This window comes from Gigantopelta aegis, chromosome 8 (genome assembly GCF_016097555.1).
Source record: "Gigantopelta aegis isolate Gae_Host chromosome 8, Gae_host_genome, whole genome shotgun sequence".
NCBI classification, from domain to species: Eukaryota; Metazoa; Mollusca; class Gastropoda; order Neomphalida; family Peltospiridae; genus Gigantopelta; species Gigantopelta aegis.
In genome coordinates, this window is record NC_054706.1 from 55,866,399 (window position 1) to 55,890,603 (window position 24,205).

A 24,205-nucleotide genomic window follows, 5' to 3' on the forward strand; every position below is an offset into this window, starting at 1 on the left:
ATGTACTACCCTGTCTGTGGTAAACAATGTAGTATGGCATCCTCTAAACAACACCACGCCTGGTACATGTATATCAAAGGTTGTGGTATGTACTACCCTGTCTGTGGTAAACAATGTAGTATGGCATCCTCTAAACAACACCACGCCTGGTACATGTATATCAAAGGCCGTGGTATGTACTACCCTGTCTGTGGGATGGTGCATATAAAAGATCCCTTGCTGCTAATCGAAAAAGGTAGCCCATGAAGTGGCGACAGTGGGTTTTCTCTCTCAATATCGGTATGGTCCTTAACCATATGTCTGACGCCAAATAACCGTAAATAAAATGTGTTGAGAGCGTCGTTAAATAAAACATTTCTTTCTTTCCTCTAAACAAAATATTGCTTTCTTAGTTTTTAAATTTATTTTAATCATGGGCATATATAATTATCATCTGTGTTGTGTTTAGATTCCAGCACGGATATCTTTGTTTATCAAGGACGTCAATGATGAGAAGCCTCAGTTTAAAAATTTACCATATAAGCCTGTCGTAAACGAGGTGAGTTTTGAAAAAATATATTTGTTCAATTTTTTTTATAAAATGTATATATATTTAAAATAAAAAATACCAGCCTCGGTGGCATCATGGTAGGCTATCGGTCCACAGGCTGGTAGGTACTGGGTTCGGATCCCAGTTGAGGCATGGGATTTTTAATCCAGATACCGACTCCAAACCCTGAGTGAGTGCTCCGCAAGGCTCAATGGGTAGGTGTAAACCACTTGCACCGACCAGTGATCCATAACTGGTTCAACAAAGGCCATGGTTTGTGCTATCCTGCCTGTGGGAAGTGCAAATAAAAGATCCCTTGCTGCAAATCGGAAGAGTAGCCCATATAGTGGCGACAGCGGGTTTCCTCTCAAAATCTGTGTGGTCCGTAACCATATGTCTGACGCCATATAACCGTAAATAAAATGTGTTGAGTGTGTCGTTAAATAAAACATTTCTTTCTTTCTTTCTTTCTTAAAATAAAAATAGTCCTTCATGCACTGTTGTTACTAATAGCAGGATATACCTTTGCTTTATCCGTCATCATATTCTGTCAATAGAAACAGTGGTTGCAGGATATGACTTTGCTTTATCCGTCATCATATTCTGTCAACAGAAACAGTGGTTGCAGGATATGACTTTGCTTTATCCGTCATCATATTCTGTCTATAGAAACAGTGGTTGCAGGATATGACTTTGCTTTATCTGTCATCATATTCTGTCAACAGAAACAGTGGTTGCAGGATATGACTTTGCTTTATCCGTCATCATATTCTGTCAACAGAAACAGTGGTTGCAGGATATGACTTTGCTTTATCCGTCATCATATTCTGTCAATAGAAACAGTGGTTGCAGGATATGACTTTGCTTGATCCGTCATCATTTCTGTCAACAGAAACAGTGGTTGCAGGATATGACTTTGCTTTATCTGTCATCATATTCTGTCTATAGAAACAGTGGTTGCAGGATATGACTTTGCTTTATCTGTCATCATATTCTGTCAACAGAAACAGTGGTTGCAGGATATGACTTTGCTTTATCCGTCATCATATTCTGTCAATAGAAACAGTGGTTGCAGGATATGACTTTGCTTTATCCGTCATCATATTCTGTCAACAGAAACAGTGGTTGCAGGATATGACTTTGCTTTATCCGTCATCATATTCTGTCTATAGAAACAGTGGTTGCAGGATACGACTTTGCTTTATCCGTCATCATATTCTGTCTATAGAAACAGTGGTTGCAGGATATGACTTTGCTTTATCCGTCATCATATTCTGTCAATAGAAACAGTGGTTGCAGGATACGACTTTGCTTTATCCGTCATCATATTCTGTCAACAGAAAAAGTGGTTGCAGGATATGACTTTGCTTTATCCGTCATCATATTCTGTCTATAGAAACAGTGGTTGCAGGATATGACTTTGCTTTATCTGTCATCATATTCTGTCAACAGAAACAGTGGTTGCAGGATATGACTTTGCTTTATCCGTCATCATATTCTGTCTATAGAAACAGTGGTTGCAGGATATGACTTTGCTTTATCTGTCATCATATTCTGTCAACAGAAACAGTGGTTGCAGGATATGACTTTGCTTTATCCGTCATCATATTCTGTCTATAGAAACAGTGGTTGCAGGATATGACTTTGCTTTATCCGTCATCATATTCTGTCAATAGAAACAGTGGTTGCAGGATATGACTTTGCTTTATCCGTCATCATATTCTGTCAACAGAAACAGTGGTTGCAGGATATGACTTTGCTTTATCTGTCATCATATTCTGTCAATAGAAACAGTGGTTGCAGGATATGACTTTGCTTTATCCGTCATCATATTCTGTCAACAGAAACAGTGGTTGCAGGATATGACTTTGCTTTATCTGTCATCATATTCTGTCAATAGAAACAGTGGTTGCAGGATATGACTTTGCTTTATCCGTCATCATTTCTGTCAACAGAAACAGTGGTTGCAGGATATGACTTTGCTTTATCCGTCATCATATTCTGTCTATAGAAACAGTGGTTGCAGGATATGACTTTGCTTTATCCGTCATCATATTCTGTCAACAGAAACAGTGGTTGCAGGATATGACTTTGCTTTATCTGTCATCATATTCTGTCAACAGAAACAGTGGTTGCAGGATATGACTTTGCTTTATCCGTCATCATATTCCCATATGTTTGACGTCCAATAGCCGATGATAAGATAAAAAATCAATGTGCTCTAGCGGCGTCGTTAAATAAAACAAACTTTTTTTTTTACCGTCATCATATTCTGTCTACAGAAACAGTGGTTGCAAGATATGACTTTGCTTTATCCATCATCATATTCTGTCAATAGAAACAGTGGTTGCAGGATATGACTTTGCTTTATCCGTCATCATATTCTGTCAACAGAAACAGTGGTTGCAGGATATGACTTTGCTTTATCCGTCATCATATTCTGTCAACAGAAACAGTGGTTGCAGGATATGACTTTGCTTTATCTGTCATCATATTCTGTCAATAGAAACAGTGGTTGCAGGATATGACTTTGCTTTATCCGTCATCATATTCTGTCAACAGAAACAGTGGTTGCAGGATATGACTTTGCTTTATCTGTCATCTTATTCTGTCAACAGAAACAGTGGTTGCAGGATATGACTTTGCTTTATCCGTCATCATATTCTGTCTATAGAAACAGTGGTTGCAGGATATGACTTTGCTTTATCCGTCATCATATTCTGTCTATAGAAACAGTGGTTGCAGGATATGACTTTGCTTTATCCGTCATCATATTCTGTCAATAGAAACAGTGGTTGCAGGATATGACTTTGCTTTATCCGTCATCATATTCTGTCAACAGAAACAGTGGTTGCAGGATATGACTTTGCTTTATCCGTCATCATATTCTGTCAACAGAAACAGTGGTTGCAGGATATGACTTTGCTTTATCTGTCATCATATTCTGTTAATAGAAACAGTGGTTGCAGGATATGACTTTGCTTTATCCGTCATCATATTCTGTCAATAGAAACAGTGGTTGCAGGATATGACTTTGCTTTATCTGTCATCATATTCTGTCAATAGAAACAGTGGTTGCAGGATATGACTTTGCTTTATCCGTCATCATATTCTGTCAACAGAAACAGTGGTTGCAGGATATGACTTTGCTTTATCCGTCATCATATTCTGTCAATAGAAACAGTGGTTGCAGGATATGACTTTGCTTTATCCGTCATCATATTCTGTCAACAGAAACAGTGGTTGCAGGATATGACTTTGCTTTATCCGTCATCATATTCTGTCAATAGAAACAGTGGTTGCAGGATATGACTTTGCTTTATCTGTCATCATATTCTGTCAATAGAAACAGTGGTTGCAGGATATGACTTTGCTTTATCCGTCATCATATTCTGTCAATAGAAACAGTGGTTGCAGGATATGACTTTGCTTTATCCGTCATCATATTCTGTCAATAGAAACAGTGGTTGCAGGATATGACTTTGCTTTATCTGTCATCATATTCTGTCAATAGAAACAGTGGTTGCAGGATATGACTTTGCTTTATCCGTCATCATATTCTGTCAACAGAAACAGTGGTTGCAGGATATGACTTTGCTTTATCCGTCATCATATTCTGTCAACAGAAACAGTGGTTGCAGGATATGACTTTGCTTTATCTGTCATCATATTCTGTCAATAGAAACAGTGGTTGCAGGATATGACTTTGCTTTATCCGTCATCATATTCTGTCAACAGAAACAGTGGTTGCAGGATATGACTTTGCTTTATCTGTCATCATATTCTGTCAATAGAAACAGTGGTTGCAGGATATGACTTTGCTTTATCTGTCATCATATTCTGTCAATAGAAACAGTGGTTGCAGGATATGACTTTGCTTTATCTGTCATCATATTCTGTCAATAGAAACAGTGGTTGCAGGATATGACTTTGCTTTATCCGTCATCATATTCTGTCAATAGAAACAGTGGTTGCAGGATATGACTTTGCTTTATCTGTCATCATATTCTGTCAATAGAAACAGTGGTTGCAGGATATGACTTTGCTTTATTCGTCATCATATTCTGTCAACAGAAACAGTGGTTGCAGGATATGACTTTGCTTTATCTGTCATCATATTCTGTCAATAGAAACAGTGGTTGCAGGATATGACTTTGCTTTATCCGTCATCATATTCTGTCAACAGAAACAGTGGTTGCAGGATATGACTTTGCTTTATCCGTCATCAGATTCTGTCTATAGAAACAGTGGTTGCAGGATACGACTTTGCTTTATCCGTCATCATATTCTGTCTATAGAAACAGTGGTTGCAGGATATGACTTTGCTTTATCCGTCATCATATTCTGTCAATAGAAACAGTGGTTGCAGGATACGACTTTGCTTTATCCGTCATCATATTCTGTCAACAGAAACAGTGGTTGCAGGATATGACTTTGCTTTATCCGTCATCATATTCTGTCTATAGAAACAGTGGTTGCAGGATATGACTTTGCTTTATCTGTCATCATATTCTGTCAACAGAAACAGTGGTTGCAGGATATGACTTTGCTTTATCCGTCATCATATTCTGTCTATAGAAACAGTGGTTGCAGGATATGACTTTGCTTTATCTGTCATCATATTCTGTCAACAGAAACAGTGGTTGCAGGATATGACTTTGCTTTATCCGTCATCATATTCTGTCTATAGAAACAGTGGTTGCAGGATATGACTTTGCTTTATCCGTCATCATATTCTGTCAATAGAAACAGTGGTTGCAGGATATGACTTTGCTTTATCCGTCATCATATTCTGTCAACAGAAACAGTGGTTGCAGGATATGACTTTGCTTTATCTGTCATCATATTCTGTCAATAGAAACAGTGGTTGCAGGATATGACTTTGCTTTATCCGTCATCATATTCTGTCAACAGAAACAGTGGTTGCAGGATATGACTTTGCTTTATCTGTCATCATATTCTGTCAATAGAAACAGTGGTTGCAGGATATGACTTTGCTTTATCCGTCATCATTTCTGTCAACAGAAACAGTGGTTGCAGGATATGACTTTGCTTTATCCGTCATCATATTCTGTCTATAGAAACAGTGGTTGCAGGATATGACTTTGCTTTATCCGTCATCATATTCTGTCAACAGAAACAGTGGTTGCAGGATATGACTTTGCTTTATCTGTCATCATATTCTGTCAACAGAAACAGTGGTTGCAGGATATGACTTTGCTTTATCCGTCATCATATTCCCATATGTTTGACGTCCAATAGCCGATGATAAGATAAAAAATCAATGTGCTCTAGCGGCGTCGTTAAATAAAACAAACTTTTTTTTTTACCGTCATCATATTCTGTCAACAGAAACAGTGGTTGCAGGATATGACTTTGCTTTATCCGTCATCATATTCTGTCAACAGAAACAGTGGTTGCAGGATATGACTTTGCTTTATCTGTCATCATATTCTGTCAATAGAAACAGTGGTTGCAGGATATGACTTTGCTTTATCCGTCATCATATTCTGTCAATAGAAACAGTGGTTGCAGGATATGACTTTGCTTTATCTGTCATCATATTCTGTCAATAGAAACAGTGGTTGCAGGATATGACTTTGCTTTATCCGTCATCATATTCTGTCAACAGAAACAGTGGTTGCAGGATATGACTTTGCTTTATCCGTCATCATATTCTGTCAATAGAAACAGTGGTTGCAGGATATGACTTTGCTTTATCCGTCATCATATTCTGTCAACAGAAACAGTGGTTGCAGGATATGACTTTGCTTTATCCGTCATCATATTCTGTCAATAGAAACAGTGGTTGCAGGATATGACTTTGCTTTATCCGTCATCATATTCTGTCAATAGAAACAGTGGTTGCAGGATATGACTTTGCTTTATCTGTCATCATATTCTGTCAATAGAAACAGTGGTTGCAGGATATGACTTTGCTTTATCCGTCATCATATTCTGTCAACAGAAACAGTGGTTGCAGGATATGACTTTGCTTTATCCGTCATCATATTCTGTCAACAGAAACAGTGGTTGCAGGATATGACTTTGCTTTATCTGTCATCATATTCTGTCAATAGAAACAGTGGTTGCAGGATATGACTTTGCTTTATCCGTCATCATATTCTGTCAACAGAAACAGTGGTTGCAGGATATGACTTTGCTTTATCTGTCATCATATTCTGTCAATAGAAACAGTGGTTGCAGGATATGACTTTGCTTTATCTGTCATCATATTCTGTCAATAGAAACAGTGGTTGCAGGATATGACTTTGCTTTATCTGTCATCATATTCTGTCAATAGAAACAGTGGTTGCAGGATATGACTTTGCTTTATCCGTCATCATATTCTGTCAATAGAAACAGTGGTTGCAGGATATGACTTTGCTTTATCTGTCATCATATTCTGTCAATAGAAACAGTGGTTGCAGGATATGACTTTGCTTTATCCGTCATCATATTCTGTCAACAGAAACAGTGGTTGCAGGATATGACTTTGCTTTATCTGTCATCATATTCTGTCAATAGAAACAGTGGTTGCAGGATATGACTTTGCTTTATCTGTCATCATATTCTGTCAATAGAAACAGTGGTTGCAGGATAAATATAGTATACATGTATTTTACCATTTCTAATAGATAATTGCTTTTAATTAATGTGTACAATTTCACTGCAGATCACTTTTAATTTCATCTCCATTGTTTTGCCCTGTTAATTTTAATCAGGCAGAGTACATATATATGTGTCCTGTTTTCAGAGTGTTGCACCGGGGTCGGTGGTGTTTACTGGAGTCAGGGCGGATGATCCCGATAACGGTCGAGGTGGAACCGTCACATACTCCATGGTGGTAAGAACATTAATACAGGATTCTCAGTGGTTCCAGAAGAATATGGGGATCTGTCACGAAAAAACTAGTTAAAAATGTCGTAATACATTTGTACTTCAGTCCCAGTCATTTGGTATGCTATATGATTATTATGAGAATGAACAAAAAAAAGGTGCGGTTTATACGTACGGCGGTTACCATAAAATTCATAAATAAAGCGCACTGTTTTATAAACCACACTTTGCAAATTCACAGTAAAAAAAAGTAGCAGCTTATAGGCCCAAAAATACAGTAATTATGAAAATAAGAAAAAGATGTAGTCAGCAAAAATGTCAGGAACTTTGAAAAAGATGGGGATGATACTTTTTACACTAGATTTAGTTACAAATGGCATACGTTTCCCATGATGGCACTATATGACATATGCCCCAGGTGGCGGACCCATTGGGCTATTTCTCGTTCCAGCCAGTGCCCCACAACTGGTGTAACAAAAGCTGTGGTATGTACTATCCTGTCTGTGGGATGGTGCATATAAAATATCCTTTGCTGCTGATCGAAAAGAGTAGCTCATGAAGTGGCGACAACGGGTTTGCTCTCTCAATATCTGCGTGGTCCTTAACCATATGTATGATGCCATATAACCGTAAATAAAATATGTTAAGTGTGTCATTAAATAAAACATTTCCTTCCTTCCTACATGTATATACCATATGTAATGAGTAGGGCTCACACTGGAAAGAATTATGTGTTATCCAATTTTAGATGTGTAGAATATTTCTTTTTCAAATTATTAAAATCTACCTAATTTAAACAAAACTTTATTAGCCAAGTACTAAACATTGAAGCCAATTTGGATAAAGTTAACAGTTCACTAAGTTTGCTATGGGCAGGGTGAATCGTAATCAGTAATGGTACTGGTACTTATATATAGAAGTAAATATCTAGGATTAATGTTTCTAAACTTGCAGAGAGAAATGAGTTGACCTGAATTCATGTTTGGAGTAAAACATGCTTGTACTCAATCTGGTAGAAAGGTGTGATTTTAAACATGATAATAGTTTCATTGCTTTATATTTTTAATTTTTACAACAAATCAAAATCTTCTAACTATACATTTATTGTTATCTTTAAATAATTAATAATGTTTTTTTTGTTTTTTTTAGACTGATGCCCAAGCAGCTGATGAAGAATACCGTACGACCTTTGACATTGAGCCCCAGACAGGGGTGATAACTGTGAAGAAAAGACTTGATTATGAGAAGCACAACTATTACCAGTTCAAAATCAGAGCTGTTGTAAGTTTCTTTATTTTTGTATTTTTGTAATTTTGAATACCTTCAAACTTAAATTTTTTTAATAATAATAATTTTTGAATGCAGGCTCAAAAATATTAAAAAAAGAACAATATAAACTCAAAAAAGATAGTATCATTCTAGAATTTAATGTATTAATTTGAAAATTATTATATGAAGATTATTATTTTGCAAGTCATGTATTAATACACATGTATGACACTTGCCAAATTTATTAATTGAGAATTTCTAAAACATTTGGTAAATGTTATTTTCATTTGGCGAAATAATTTCATTATAATTGATATAATAATCAAGTTTCTGCAATTTTTTTAGTTTAATGGAAAATTTAGCAACATTTTCTGCTTACACCGAGCTAGCCCTGTTAATATGGATGACTTTTCTGCATCCAGAATCGTGCTAAAATGAAGTTACGTGCACAAGGAAGTTTGGTAGCTACAATTGTATACTGCCACCTGTACATTTGTTGATTACCAGGTAATAAAGTGTTGGAAATGGGGGGTGGGGGGGGAACACTGGGCCCTCCAACTCTGAAACTGGGGAGGACACAATATGTACAATATGAACTCATGTTTAATAAGTGCCCCCACCCCCACCCCCCCACCCCCAGTTGCTGCCATCTTTTGATGCCTATGAAAGCCCAGAGTATTGGACTATTTTTGACATGATGTTGTGTATTTTTCAGGATGGTGAGGGTCTGGAGGGTGTTCCTGCTGACTTGCTGATAGAGGTGATTGATGTACAAGACACACCACCGTACTTCATCAATTTGCCGTACAGCGTGGAGGTGGATGAGAACGTCACAGTTGTAAGTAACAATTGTATTTGTCAATATATGTCCTTGTATATATGGGATTGTTGCCTTGCATACAATAAAGAATTGAACATTGATCATTGAAGTTGTTATCACTCTCGTTCCCCATATCTCCACTGAGACTAGTTCAAGTAGAGTCATTTTTAGATCCCCTTAGCATTTTACTTTTATTTTTAAGTACTACAAAAGGTATGATAATATCTTAAATGGCTACTCATAATCTACGTTAGAGATGCAAGTAATCACTTTTCTAAACAAAAACAACAACAATATTTCCTGGTGAGGTCTGCAATCACTGAATTTAAAATAAATTATGTGTAGCTAGCAATTCATCATTTTAGAGATCTCAAATATAGGTGTGAAATTTTATGGCACTTAACTGGTGGGTTGAAAGAAATTGCTTTGAAATTAATTAATACACATGTATTATTTAAAATGCTGCATGGTATATTCACATACATGTCATGTAATTTCTCCATCATGAAAGCTCATTTAAAAGTATATGCACATGCACATTTAGGAATTAAGGTAATGCTTGAAGAATACTATAAGGCTGATTTTGATGTGAGAAATAACCTCTAGATTTGGTACCTTTAAGGCATATTGTCACAGACCACTGACCTATTTAATGGTCTAACAAAGTATTACTTGAACAAAAAAATAATTTGATTCGTCCCTAAATGTACTTTATTCAACCATCTTCATAACCGCCATACTCCATTTATTAATGACATTTTGTAAAAATAATTGAATTATTACAATGGTCCATAATTCAAAAAGAAAAATTGCCGAGAGGGATGACTTGGATTTCACTCCATCATAGTTCAGTTAAAGTGATGCGATAGTTAGATTTGGTTTCCAACAATTAATGTAATTTTTATTTATTCTCCATTTTTAGAGAAATAAGGTCCTTAAATCTGTGACAGTATGTCTTTTATGTCTGTAGATTAATCACTGTTTGTTTTTCACCTTCAGGGCACTGCAATCCACCAGGTGGCCGGTCTGGATGGTGATCGAGGGATTCCAAACAGTCTTGTTTACAGATTCCTACCAGGTAACTCTCATTTTGTCTTTTTAGATTTCTGCCAGGTATATGTCCATTCTTGATCTTTTCCAGATAAACTATTTTTTTCTTATGCCCTCTTCACACCATCCCACAGACAGAATAGCACATGCTACAGCCTTTAATATATCAGTCGTGGTGTGCTGATTGTAATGAGAAATAGCCACTGATGGGGACACAGCTATAGATGCTGATACGTTTTTACTTTCAATTGGTTCTTTAATACTCATGCTATTTTGTCTCTATGAGAAATGCAAATTTTGCTGTTTTTGTGACAGAATTTATACCAGAAACCACCAGCCAAGCAAGATATTACATTTGACCTCCATGAACTTATCCATCTTCATAAATCAAGGCTAATATTCGTTCCTCGTATTCAGCCTTGATACATGTAGTCAAGATTACTGATATCCACTACTAGCGCCCTCTATTGGAAGAAAATTTGTAACACCGATTCTGTCCCTTACACGATGACATCACTGACCAATCACAGCATCGGTAACATGTGACAATCTTGAAAGCAATATCAAAAATTAACCGCCGGACGCTGATGCTGCCATCTTTGTTTACAATAACAAGGGAATCAATAAGGAGAGTTGCGATTCGTTGCAATCAGATCTCATCGCATCCAATGAAATTTAAGCATTTTGTGGCACGATTTCTTGACGACATGTATCAAGGCTGAATACGAGGAACGAATATTAGCCTTGATTTATGAAGATGGAACTTATCATATACATGTACTTCCATTAAACTCTGGGTTTTCAGCACACCCTAGAGCTTACGGTTGATGCACACACCCATGTATATATTGCCTGTATCACACATCTCATGATAGATATATACTCGTTGGTTTATATTTTTATGAATTTTTTGCTCCAGGACTTGATGAACACTTCAATATAGATCCGGACACTGGGTGGATCACAGTCAAGTCTCCTCTGGACAGCGATGATCCACGTGTCAGGAACCGAGGGGGGGTGTACGCTATGTATGTGGAGGTAAGTAATCATAGTGTCGTCCGGCCTCAGTGGTGTCATGGTTAAACCATCGGATTTAAGGCTGGTAGGTACTGGGTTCGCAGCCCGTTAGTAGCTCCCATCCAGAGTGAGTTTTAACAACTTAATTGGTAAGTGTAAGACCACTACACCCTCTTTGTTCTCACTAACCACTAATAACTAACAGCTAACCCATTGACCTGGACAGACAGCCCAGATAGCTGAGGTGTGTGCCAGGGACCGGGTGTTTGAACCTTACTTGGATGTAAGCATGAAAATAAGCAGAGAATAGAATCATAATGTCATAAACATATTTGGACAGGGGTATTTTGTGGTAGTCAGTCCAAGTAATAATCACATCGACTTAAAGGGTGTATACAGATGGCAATAGTAACATAATTATATTGCTAAAACTGCTACACCCAACATTTGAAACAACATATACACAATGGATATAATTACTACAACCCCTCACCCTTAAAGGTAAATCAGAAACAATAGGGGGTTAATATTAAGCTTCTAGTTTTAGACACAATGGGAAGCATTTTTGACTATGATAGTTCTCTTGAAAGAAAACTGTAGATATTGTTTTGTTTTCATATTCATCTACAAATTGTGCTGGACTAGCTATTACATTTTGACTTGCAGGCTTCGGAAGTTGTCCCTGCTGGCCAGGTGAACAACGGTGCCACCTCTGCCACAACGCTGGTGACGATCACAGTGAGAGACATCAATGATAACACACCCACCTTCAGCAACAACAGCTACGATGCCACCATTCTGGAAAATATGCAAAACAATGTGCCAATCACTTTTATGGGAGGAGTTATGAGAGTCTCTGATGCAGATCAGGTGAGATGAGTTTAGAAAATATGCAAAGCAATGTGCCAATCACTTTATGGGAGGAGTTATGAATGTATCTGATACACATCGGGTGAAATCAGTTAGATAATATGCAAAACAATGTGTCAGTCACTTCTATGGGAGGAGTTATGAGTATCTGATGCAGATCAGGTAATGGGTTCGAAGCCCAGTACCGACTCCCACACAGAGTGAGTGTTAACGATTCAGTGGGTAGGTGTAAGACACCACTACACCCTCTTCTCACTAACAACTAATAATTATCCCACTGTCCTGGACGGATAGTCCAGTTAGCTGAGATGTATGTCCAGGACAGCGTGCTTGAACCTTAATTGGGTATAAGCACAAAAATAAGTTGAAAGAAAGAAAGAAAATATGCAAAAATAAATGTATCAATCTCATTTATGGGTGAAACTATGTTTTCCTATTGCACCTGATATAAAATGTAGATGGGTTTTTTTCACAATTTACTCTAAAAGAACACTTCTTTTTATACCTATGGTTATTATGCTAACAAAGTAAAAATACTGACAGTATTTGCTGATGAATGAAATATAAAATGTTTGAATGTTTTAATTCGTTTGTTTTTTCACAGGGCACAAATAGCCACTTCACCCTGTCCATTGAGCAGGGTGGTCGGCCCTTCCTGGAGTTCACAACCTTACCACAGGAGATATTCTCAGAATCCACAGTGCTCATACGAGTCAACAGTTCACAGGAGTTGGACTATGAAGAAAGAAAATATATCATTTTTGAGGCAAGAAATAGCTTCAGCATGTGTAGCCATCTTAATAGTGTGAGAGAATAAAATTAAGCAGCTGTCTGTACTACATAGAAAATGTACATGTAGTATTCTTTTGAAAACTATTTAAGCATTTAGAACAGATCATTAACTTTTGTTTTCTTCTCATGATATGTCGTTCTTCAGTCATCTTATTTACAATCTAGGTCACATTGAAATACACTTTTAGTGAAATACACAACATCTGGCATGAGGCTACACTGGATTTCAACTGCTGCATTTCCATATAAGAGATTGTATGAACTTGTACTGTGCAACAGTTTGAAAGATATTGAAGATACTGCTTCAGCTCTATAGGGTGTATATCACCAAATCAAATCCCATAGATGACAATAGTAACATATGTGGCTAAAACTCCTACCTGCAATGTACCAATCGATATAAATGCCATGGATATAAATACCACCCCTCACCCTTAAAGTGAATCAGAAAAAATTGGGGGTCTAGCTGCTCATTTCTGAGATAATGGGTAGCGTCTATGACTATCCTAGTTCTACACAAAATTTGAGTACTTTTTTTTTTACATGTACCCCATACAGGTTTCACGCACAAGGCTACTTGACACACTGGCACTAGATGAAATAAAATAGCTTTTTTTTTTTACCCAGATGAAACTGTTTTTTTACAACCAACACACTCACGTTTATCACCAATCACAGGACTTGTGGTGTTCACTTCTCTATCAAAAGTTCAGTGCAGCTCGAACTTTGTTCCAGCCGGAAGCTATGTGGTTTAGTACTACCTTTACACTGTGTTTTACATAATTATACAGTTTTATTGGAATTAATCAAATTGATATACTTACCTTTGTTTGACACCCAATAGCCGATCTGTATTTTTGTGCTGAGGTGGCTTTAAACATTCCTTCATTCCTTCATTCATTCCTTCATTCATTCATTCATTCATTATTACCAAACTGCTTGGGACATTTTTTATTCTCAGTTTGCTAATAAATTTGAGATAATTAAAACTGTAGTTTCATTTGCATTAGTAAAACAAATATTATATAACACAGAAGAGAGAGCAGCTGCCGCTCCATAAAAAGGAAAAGCTTTTTAAAAGGTTCCTAGCTGTTCAGCAGGACAAGACACTACATGTATATTGCATTGATTACATTTTATTTTGTGTCTGTTTACCAGGTGGTAGCGAGAGAAATCGACACAGTGGAGCGACGTTCCAGCACGGCCACCGTGACTCTTCACATTGAAGACATGAATGACAACGTGCCAGTCTTCACCAATGACTCGTACCATCTGACTGTGAGAGAGGACGCGCCAATCAACTCCACTGTTATTACTCTAGAGGTAAAAACTCAAACATACAGTCATACTAGTAATACATTGATTCATCCATTGATTCACTTAAGTTTTGCCATTACCATAGTTTTGACACCCAGTTAGCCGATGTATTTTTCATGCTGGGGTGTCGTTAAACATTCATTCATTTATTCATTCATTCGTTCGTTCATTCATTCATTAATTCATTCATTACATGCATTCATTCATTGATTCATTCATTACATGCATTCATTCATTGATTCATTCATTACATGCATTCATTCATTGATTCATTCATTACATGCATTCATTCATTGATTCATTCATTACATGCATTCATTGATTGATTGATTGATTCATTCATTCATTCATTCATTACATGCATTCATTCATTCATTCATTCCATTGATTCATTCATTGATTCATTCATTGATTCATTCATTCATTCATTCATTCATTCATTCATTCATTCATTCATTCCATTGATTCATTTGTTTGTAAATGTTTTCATTATTTTGTTTACTTAGGGGCGAGACGTAGCCCAGTGGTAAAATGCTCGCTTGATGTGTTGTTGGTTTGGGATCTATCCCCGTCGGTGGGCACATTGAGCTATTTCTCGTCACAGTCAGTGCACCATGACTGGTATATCAAAGGCTGTGGTATGTGCTGTCCTGTCTGTGGGATGGTGCATATAAAAGATCCCTTGCTACTAATGGAAAAATGTAACGGGTTTCCTCTCTATGACTGTGTCAAAAATGACCATATGTTTGACATCCAATAGCGGATGATTAATAAATCAATGTGCTCTAGTGGTGTCATTAAACAAAACATTTTTTTTTTTAAATTTAATTTGTTTCATTCATTCATTGTTTCTCCATTCTGTTTTCCTTCCTTTCTTCATGTGCGTGGAATATAGGTCAGGATTAGACCCCTTGGCTGAGATATGATAGGTCAAAACAGGAACTTCTATTGAATCCTGTTACCCATTACCCATTCTTATGCAAAATGGATTATTTTGTAGGTTTAAAAATGTCTAATCTTAATATATGATGTATTGTTATTCTAATTTTTCTCAACAGGCAAACGACAAAGATTCAGGAATATTTGGAGAGGTGTCTTATTCTATTCGGGGAGGAAACAAACGGTTTGTATAGGAAGTTTTATAAAATAGTTTTGACAAATTATCCTTTCTACTCTTACTGTAAAATATGGCAAGATTTGTTAATATGTTATTTTGTTTCAAATACCTTCTTTAATTGTCTTAACATTTAATAATTAATAATTAAAGGTAAAAACCTGGGCCTCATTTCACTAAACATCGTAAGTTACGTCTGCTACTAGCAGTTATACCGGTCGTGCGTTTACACGTGTTTGGCATCTATTTCATGCAGAAAATTACATCATTATGGAAGCTGGAGTATTTTAAAGACAAAAGAAAATGAAATATGTGTTCTTGAAACTATATTCGTTGAACTATAATAGTAATAAGAATTGTGATTTAGTTGTAGATTTACATTTACGTTCAAAACTAGGCTTACGATGTTTTATGAAACTGGGCCCTGGACTCCACCTTAAGTGTATTAGGTAGTTATTATCCATTCAACTGATTGGGTTTTTCCTCATTCTAACCAGTGCCCCACAACTGGTCAAAGGCTGTGGTATGTGCTTTCCTGTCTGTGGGAAAGTGCATATAAAAGATCCCTTTCTGCATTAGGAAAATGTAGCGGGTTTCCTCTGATAACTACGTGTCAGAATTACAAAAATGTTTGACATCCATGGCAACAGCCGATGATTAATTAAACAATGTGCTCTAGCGGTGTTGTTAAACAAAACAAACTTCTTTTTTTAGGTAGTTGTGAACTTAAGGTGATCTTAGTGCTAAGATCGCTTCATGGAACGGGGCCCTGCATTAAAGTTTTATGATTTCCCCATTCCTAATAGTCAAGTTGCAGGATAAGAATAATAACCGGTTAATGTTATACATGTAGGTTATTGGATTTATCCTGTTCGGAACAAATGGGGAATTCCACTTACAGATTTTCCCATTCATTGCCATCACAGGATAAAGTCAAACGATGCAAAATTTATACCTAGCCTACTTGTACATTGTATGCATTTACCCCCCGAGTTTACAATATATAAACTATATTAGATGATTTAAAGAACATGGTCGTTTTAGAAGTTAAACTTGAAAAAAAGCAGAAAAAAACTAAAAATCATTATTTGTACTAAAACATGCTGAATTGTTGTTAAACAAACATTCTTTTTCTTTATGGCAGATTCCGTATTGACAATACGACCGGGACCATCTACGTTGCTGCGGCACTGGATCGTGAAGAGACCGATGATTACTACTTGACGGCGGAGGCGCGGGATGGCGGCGGCCTGCGAACCCCCACCGAGGTGACGATTGTTGTCCTCGACGTCAACGACAACGCTCCACAGTTCCGCAGGAAAGACTACGAGGCGACTGTCAGGGAAGGAGACAGTGATTTCATACGACCACTCATTTTGGAGGTATGTAACGCTGTGTGCATTCAATATATGGAACGATTATCAGTTTATAAAATAATTACAAATCTGGAGATGCGTGTTTATGTTTGTTGTTTTGTTTCACTTTTGTTTTTGTTTAATTTGCTGAATATTTTGATGTAATTATGTATGTCTATATAAGTTGATGATGGATGGATGGAGGGAGTGAGAAAGGGAACAATGGAGGGAGGGAGGGAATAATGGAGGGAAGGAGGGAACAATGGAGGGAGGGAGGGAACTATGGAGGGAGGTAGGGAACAATGGAGGGAGGTAGGGAACAATGGAGGGAGGGAGGGAACAATGGAGGGAGGTATGGAACAATGGAGGGAGTGAGGAAAGGAACAATGGAGGGAGGTAGGAAACACTGGAGGGAGGGAGGGAACTATGCATGGAAGATGGAGGGTTTAGAGGGAGTGAGGAAGGGAACAATGGAGGGAGAGAGGGAACAATGGATGGAGTGAGGAAGAGAACAATGGAGGGAGGTAGGGAACAATGGAGGGAGGTAGGGAACAATGGAGGGAGTGAGGAAGGGAACAATGGAGGGAGGGAGGGAACTATGGAGGGAGAGAGGGAACAATGGAGGGAGAGAGGGAACAATGGAGGGAGAGAGGAAGAGAACAATGGAGGGAGGTAGGGAACAATGGAGGGAGGTAGGGAACAATGGAGGGAGGGAGGGAACAATGGAGGGAGGGAGGGAACTATTTATGGAAGATGGAGGGTTTACAGGTTGATGGAAGGATGGATGGAGGGAACAGTGGATGGATGAAGAGGAGGGAATGATGGATGGATGAAAGGAGGAAATTATGGATGGATGGAAGGAGGGAGGGTTTGTGGGATGGAGGGAGGAAGAGATGGTCAGACAGGTGGACGGACACCGACTGAATTTCTTTCCTCCATACTTTACTTACTTAGCAATACTTACTTACTTACTGATAGACTTACTTACTTACTGATAGACAAGTGAATGGACAAATAAAACTGATGGTTGAATGTGTGTTTATATGTCTAATTACAAAATTATATATTTTTTAATATATAAATTATTATTTTTCATATGATTTTGTGTACATTTTTCTCTTCTGGTTTCACCGAGTAAACATTTTAACTGTAAAATTTCTAACTTGCCTTATAATTGACTTCTGTTACAGGCTACTGACGATGACGAAGCAAAAACGGTGAACAGTGATGTCCACTATCGGATTAGTCAAGTGACCATCGGTCTGGAGAGCAACTTCTCGATTAATGAAGTCACTGGCCACATCACTCTGACCGAACCACTGGATTACGAGAAGCTTAAGCCGGTGATCGGGGGCAAGGTCTTGTTAGAGGTCGAGGCATTCGACATGGGAGATCCTCCGCTCTCAACGTCAGTGTTCGTTAGCGTAACTGTGGAGGTGAGGTTTCGAGTCAATGTAAAATTAGCTCATCAAAATAAACGCAGACCTGTCAACCCTCCCGGATTCCATGGGAGACTCCCGGTATTTCATCCAGTCTCCCACTGGAAAAACATTTCTCCCGAGAAATCATTATTTTCCGAGCATAAAAAAAAAATTCAAGCTAGCGTGGCTGTGTATTGACATTCAGTGTTGCCATAAATAAAACTATCCAATTTAGTCCTAATAACACCTCTAACTTGTAAAATGTCTTCCCAGTAGATTACATAATGCAAAGTTCTATGGCTGGAGTGCCAGAGTTGACAGCCACTGCATGTATGAATACACACGATATCAAAATCACATGTCAAAGCAAGACAAGGAAAAGACCAATTAGCTATATAAACAAAACTTGTATCAGTTAGATTTGTAGCTTTGTGCAGTAAAATGTTGGTAACAAGAGTACACTTCAAGGTATCATTTTCGTACAATAAAATAAATCGTGTGTTTGACAAAAAGTTACTCACAGAAATGGGTTATCATAAACTTTTCGGCCTGTTATTTATTATTGTCATGTTTATTGCCGGGCTTCCAATAGATGTCAAAATGTTGAAACAAAATCCAGAATGTAGATGTTTATCTTGGTGAACTAATGTAAAATTATTTGAAGTTGGATATGTTACAAATACTATAACAGGGCAGACTATTTTATATGCACCAATATTCTGTTAATTTGTCAAAGTTGGATTTGTTACAAAGTCCCACAACTCAGCACAATATTTTAAATAAATCATATCATTCTTTTCTTTTCAACATCACCAGTCTTCATAACTAGTGCATATTCCCTATGGTTAGTAGACTGGTCCGAACATCCCAACAGCCAATGGAATGGCCTGAATTCTTCTACTGCGCACCCCTTCCTGTGGTGTAGAATGGGTGGGGCCACCAGGGCGGTTGCCCTTGGCACAAAATTCTGGACTGGTGGAAGCTATAGGGACTCAGGGATTTTTACGTTAAACCTCGTTCTCACTTGAACGATTTTCTAAGCGAATTCCGTGCGACCACTAAATCGTACAGGGCGTGCGGGAGTCGCACGGCAGTATGTTGATGATTCGCACACATTGTAGGGGTGTCGTGTGTATTTCGGACATGTCGCATGCCGGTGCGACATTTTTCAAATGTTTAAAATTATCGTACGGCTGTCTCTAGGTTCGCACAGTTCGCATTGGTCGTATAGAGGTTGCAAAGCAGTCGCACAGCAGTATGATAGGTCGCACGGGAGTCGTAAGTGAGTCTTAAGGGAGCCGAGATGTGCGACTCCCAGTGGACCCCCTGCGGCATCCATCAGACTTCCGTGCAACTGTCGTGCAACCTGTGCAAATCTCATGCGAGCATATTCGAGCCCGGTGCAGAAAGGCAGTCACATGGCAGTTGCACAAGTGAGACTGCGCGGGGGGGGGGGGGACCCTAGGTAATTTGTACGGGAATCGCATGGCAGTACAATCTTTTAGTCGCACCGCAGTTGTATGAAAAATCGTTCAAGTGAAAACTGGGCTTTATATATTGCTTAATACAAACAGTATCATTCAAAGGGTTTGGGTTTTTTAATCCCACTGCCCCCTTTTCTTTCTCTCCTTTGAATTTTGTCTCATTTCTTCCCAATCTGGCAACTCCTCCCATCTTTCAACTTCTTTTGCTGTCCACCTCCACATCCCAGTCCTTGTCTCTCCAACCGCGGCAGGTGCTTGTCTCTTGTGCTTACACATGTATATGTGCTGTGCCACACACGTACCATTCCCCATCAGCTTTTAGCTGTGGGCTAAAATTAGTCTGACCTCTTTGGGAAGTGTTCAGTAGTTACTTCTGGCATTGTTAAGAGGCACTTGTAACCACCTACTTTACACCCCTAATTCATAGGTAATTTAATACTATTGTGTTTCTTTTAGGATATAAATGACAACACACCAGGCTTCATTCAAAGTGTCTACTCCAAGCTGTTACAAGAAAATGCAACACAAGGTATAATGCAATCATTTGTTAAGTTCAGTGCATTGAATTATGTACAAAACTGGATTGCATTCATTTATGAGTAGATAAATTATTGCCATATTTAGAAAAGATCACAAATAAGTAGAAATAATCTTTCCAAATGTAAAATGCAGTGATAGAAATGTTTATAGTCAGTTTTATATAAAAAAATATTTTATTTCACTGTCACACCAATTTAACCAATAAAAAGAAACATGCGTGAGACCAAATACATACATGTAGTCATAGTTTTAAACATGCTGAGTTGATGTTAAAAAGTCCAATTCTTTCATGGTTGTTACACCTTTTAGAAAGTTTTGGACTGTATATTTTATTTGATATTTTATTAGCAAAATAGGGGCGGGACGTAGCCCAGTGGTAAAGTTCCCACTTGATGTGCGGTTGGTCAAGGATCGATCCCCATCAGTGGACCTATTGGGCTATTTTCGTTCTAGCCAGTGCACCACAACTGGTATATTAAAGGCTGTGGTATGTGCTATCCTGTCTGTGGGATGGTACATATAAAAGATCCCTTGCTACTAATAGAAAAAATATAGCGGGTTTCATCTCTATGACTGTGTCAAAATGACCATACATTTGACATCCAATAGCCGATGATTAATAAATCAATGTACTCTAGTGGTGGTGTTCACCAAAACAAACTGTTTTATTTTATTTGAAATACAGATAATAAATACTAAATATCATGAAAAACATTAGTTTGTTTTGGTTAATGACACCACTAGAGCACATTGATTTATTACAATCATCAGCTATTGGATGTCAAACATTTGGTAATTTTGACATAGAGTTTTAGAGAAGAAACCCACTACATCAGGTCATACATGTACGTTTTAAGAGGCACATTCAGAAAAAGCTGTGGCTGCACATGCCTGTCATGGGCACAAATGTCGGCTTTCACTGGTTAATCCGTCCATGAGTAGCAAGTGTTCTTTTCTATGCACCATCCCACAGACAGGACAGCACATACCACAGCCTTTGATATACCAGTCATGGTGCACTGGCTGGAATCAGAAATAGCCCAACGGGCCCACCTATGAGGATCAATCCTAGTCGGACCGTGCATCAGGCGAGCACTTTACCACTAGGCTACATCCTGCCCCACTAAATAAAATTATTGCTTTTGTTGATTTTAATTTTGAGCAGAAAAGATGGCCAAAAAATTGAAGACAAATGTTTACTACGGCAAAAACATATACATTTTAGTTCTTTGTTGCTGAAGTTAAAAAATAAATTTAAGCACAAAAATACAGAGATACCTTCTGATAGATGATAATTTTAATATCAGTCTGTTGAACACTAATCACATATTTAATTATTGTTATTTCAGGAAGTTCCATTCTCAACGTTACAGCGTTCGACTTTGACGGAACAAGTCCGAACAATGATTTCATATACCGAATAGAAAGTGGAGCCCTTGACAAGTTCCGGATGGACTTTGCCACGGGGGTTATTTATGTGGAAACCAGTGCGCGACTAGACCGGGAAAGCAAGAATGTTTACACAATGAACATCTCGGCCATCGACAAGGGGACACCGCCACGTACGGGCCATGCCGTTGTCGTGGTGCAGCTCAGTGATGTTAATGACGAGGTTCCCGTGTTCAGACTGGAGAGAATGTCCACCACGATACAGGAGAATGCGGAAGTGTATTCCTTGGTTTCCTCCCTGCTTGCCGAGGACCCTGATTTGAATGCTGACCTAGAGTACAGTGTGGACCTGGTTAAAGCCTATGATGACCGCAATGATGAGGTGGATATTCGACAGAATAATTTAAAGGTGGGTTCGGTATTACCTCAACTTTGGGCAGGTACGTAACTGTAGTCGGGAACAGAGTTAGGCAGTTAAAGTGGTGCAACACCAAGCTTTTGATGTTTGTCCTTTTTTTCTGGATATATCAAAAAAAGTAGGGGCACTCTAATAAGAATTTACAGTTGCCAAAGTTGTAAGGTATATTAGCTGTGGGGAATGGTTATATGATAGTAGTGAATTAATTGGGCAAACATTACAACTGATAGTTCAGTATTACAGTAGGTTTTATGACCACCAAAGATCTTGACGTTTTGTTTATCAGTAAATCGCAAATTTAAACAATAAAAATTACTAAAAACAAAACAATAACAACTGTATGATCAACAGAATGAAAAAGATTGACAGAAATAATGTTCCACAGTGATTAATGGACCTTCCTGGAAATTGTCAAAATTGAGAATAACATCCTCCGCATGTGTATGGGGCAATTGCGTGGTGCACATGCAAACTATGGAATGTGTTTCGGTGTGTTGATAAACAGGCCTAAACGTTCTTTACTAGGATGTCTGTGGTCAAAACGTATGCTCGGACTAATAGTTGATATTAACATTAATATTTCAGGTTCCCCTACTTTTTTTGAAGCATATATATTGTGTTATATATTGTTGTCTTCTAATTCTTCTTTCATTGCCCCCAGTAGTAATTAAGATTCAAACATACTGTCAGGGCCCCACTCCACAAAGCGATCTTGGCTCTTAATTATGATCACCTTAATTGTATAAGCATATGCATCAGATATTTATTTACGTTCTTGGGGCAGATTGAAAGTGTGGCAAGATCGAACCACCTAGGCAGATCCATTGGTTTTCCAGTGCCTCATGTTTGGTATGTCTGTGGAAATGTGCAAATAAAAGATGCCTTGCTGCTAATGATTATTATTAACTGGTTTAACGTGTCGATATACCACTATGGTTTCGAACACGCCTATCCTGAGTCCAGCCTCCGATAGGATCGGGGGTCTGACTCAGGATGCTGCTAACGAAAAAATGTAGTGGGTTTTCTCTGAAGACTATGAGTCAGACCAAATGTTTCACATCCAATAGCTCATGATTAATTAATCATTGTACTCTAGTGGTGTCATTAAACAAAACAAACTTTAACTTTTAACTTTGCCCAGACTGAAGTTAATGGTAGAAAGCTATAGGTTCCTTTATTGTGCATACTGAACAATGTTTCATTTTAAACATCGTAATCATCATCATCATCATCATCTATATCATTATCATCATCATCACGACCACCATCTATCATCATCATCATCATCTATCACCACCATCATCATCATCATCATCTTCATTACCATCATCATCACCACCACCATCTATCATCATCAGCATCATCTATCACCATCATCAGCATCTAGCACCATCACCATCTAGCACCATCACCATCATCATCATAATCAGCACCAGCACCATCTATCATCATCATCATCATCATCATTATCATTGTCATCATCACTATAGTGTATAACTGATATCTATTTTAGCAATACTTTGGCATTATTCCTTCCAATGGTTCCATCTTCGTTGCATCTGCCCTGGACAGAGAGAGAGCCGAGAGGTTTATTTTGAAGATCACCGCCCAAGATGTCAATGCTTGGTACCCTGACACACAGGCTGCTGAACAAACTGCTACAGGTAATCAGTCATTTTCTACTAATTGTCTTACAGGGATTCTAGAAGTTTTATAAAATCCACTTAATTCACTAGTCCTACTTTACTTTAAGTTAATACAGTTTTACTAAATAATAGTAATAATCCAATATGTCACCTAAAGAGGGAGACAGAGCTTTAAACACTAACATTGGAGGCTCGGGGTGAGGGCAGGATATTCGTATTTACAAAATAGACTTGACTGCAACATTTGACAAAGAAAAAAATCACTAGCCATCGGGCATGACAATAGTAGTTATTTACTAACCTAACACTGAATATCACTAGTCATGGGAGTGGG

The 24,205-nt window shown here is 37.9% G+C and overlaps 1 protein-coding gene across 1 annotated transcript in view; it reads left to right on the plus strand.

Annotated features, from left to right (window-relative positions):
• LOC121379735 (cadherin-23-like) overlaps positions 1-24,205 on the plus strand; it is a 126,025-nt gene that overhangs the window by 61,470 nt on the left and 40,350 nt on the right. Inside the window, exons 6-20 of the mRNA XM_041508383.1 lie at positions 449-538; positions 7,287-7,376; positions 8,519-8,650; positions 9,354-9,476; positions 10,458-10,536; positions 11,428-11,546; positions 12,192-12,395; positions 13,000-13,161; positions 14,346-14,510; positions 15,563-15,627; positions 16,763-17,000; positions 18,164-18,409; positions 20,335-20,407; positions 21,768-22,216; positions 23,739-23,889. Coding sequence (XP_041364317.1) covers positions 449-538; positions 7,287-7,376; positions 8,519-8,650; positions 9,354-9,476; positions 10,458-10,536; positions 11,428-11,546; positions 12,192-12,395; positions 13,000-13,161; positions 14,346-14,510; positions 15,563-15,627; positions 16,763-17,000; positions 18,164-18,409; positions 20,335-20,407; positions 21,768-22,216; positions 23,739-23,889 — 2,386 coding nt within the window. The remainder of the gene's footprint in view (positions 1-448; positions 539-7,286; positions 7,377-8,518; positions 8,651-9,353; positions 9,477-10,457; positions 10,537-11,427; positions 11,547-12,191; positions 12,396-12,999; positions 13,162-14,345; positions 14,511-15,562; positions 15,628-16,762; positions 17,001-18,163; positions 18,410-20,334; positions 20,408-21,767; positions 22,217-23,738; positions 23,890-24,205) is intronic.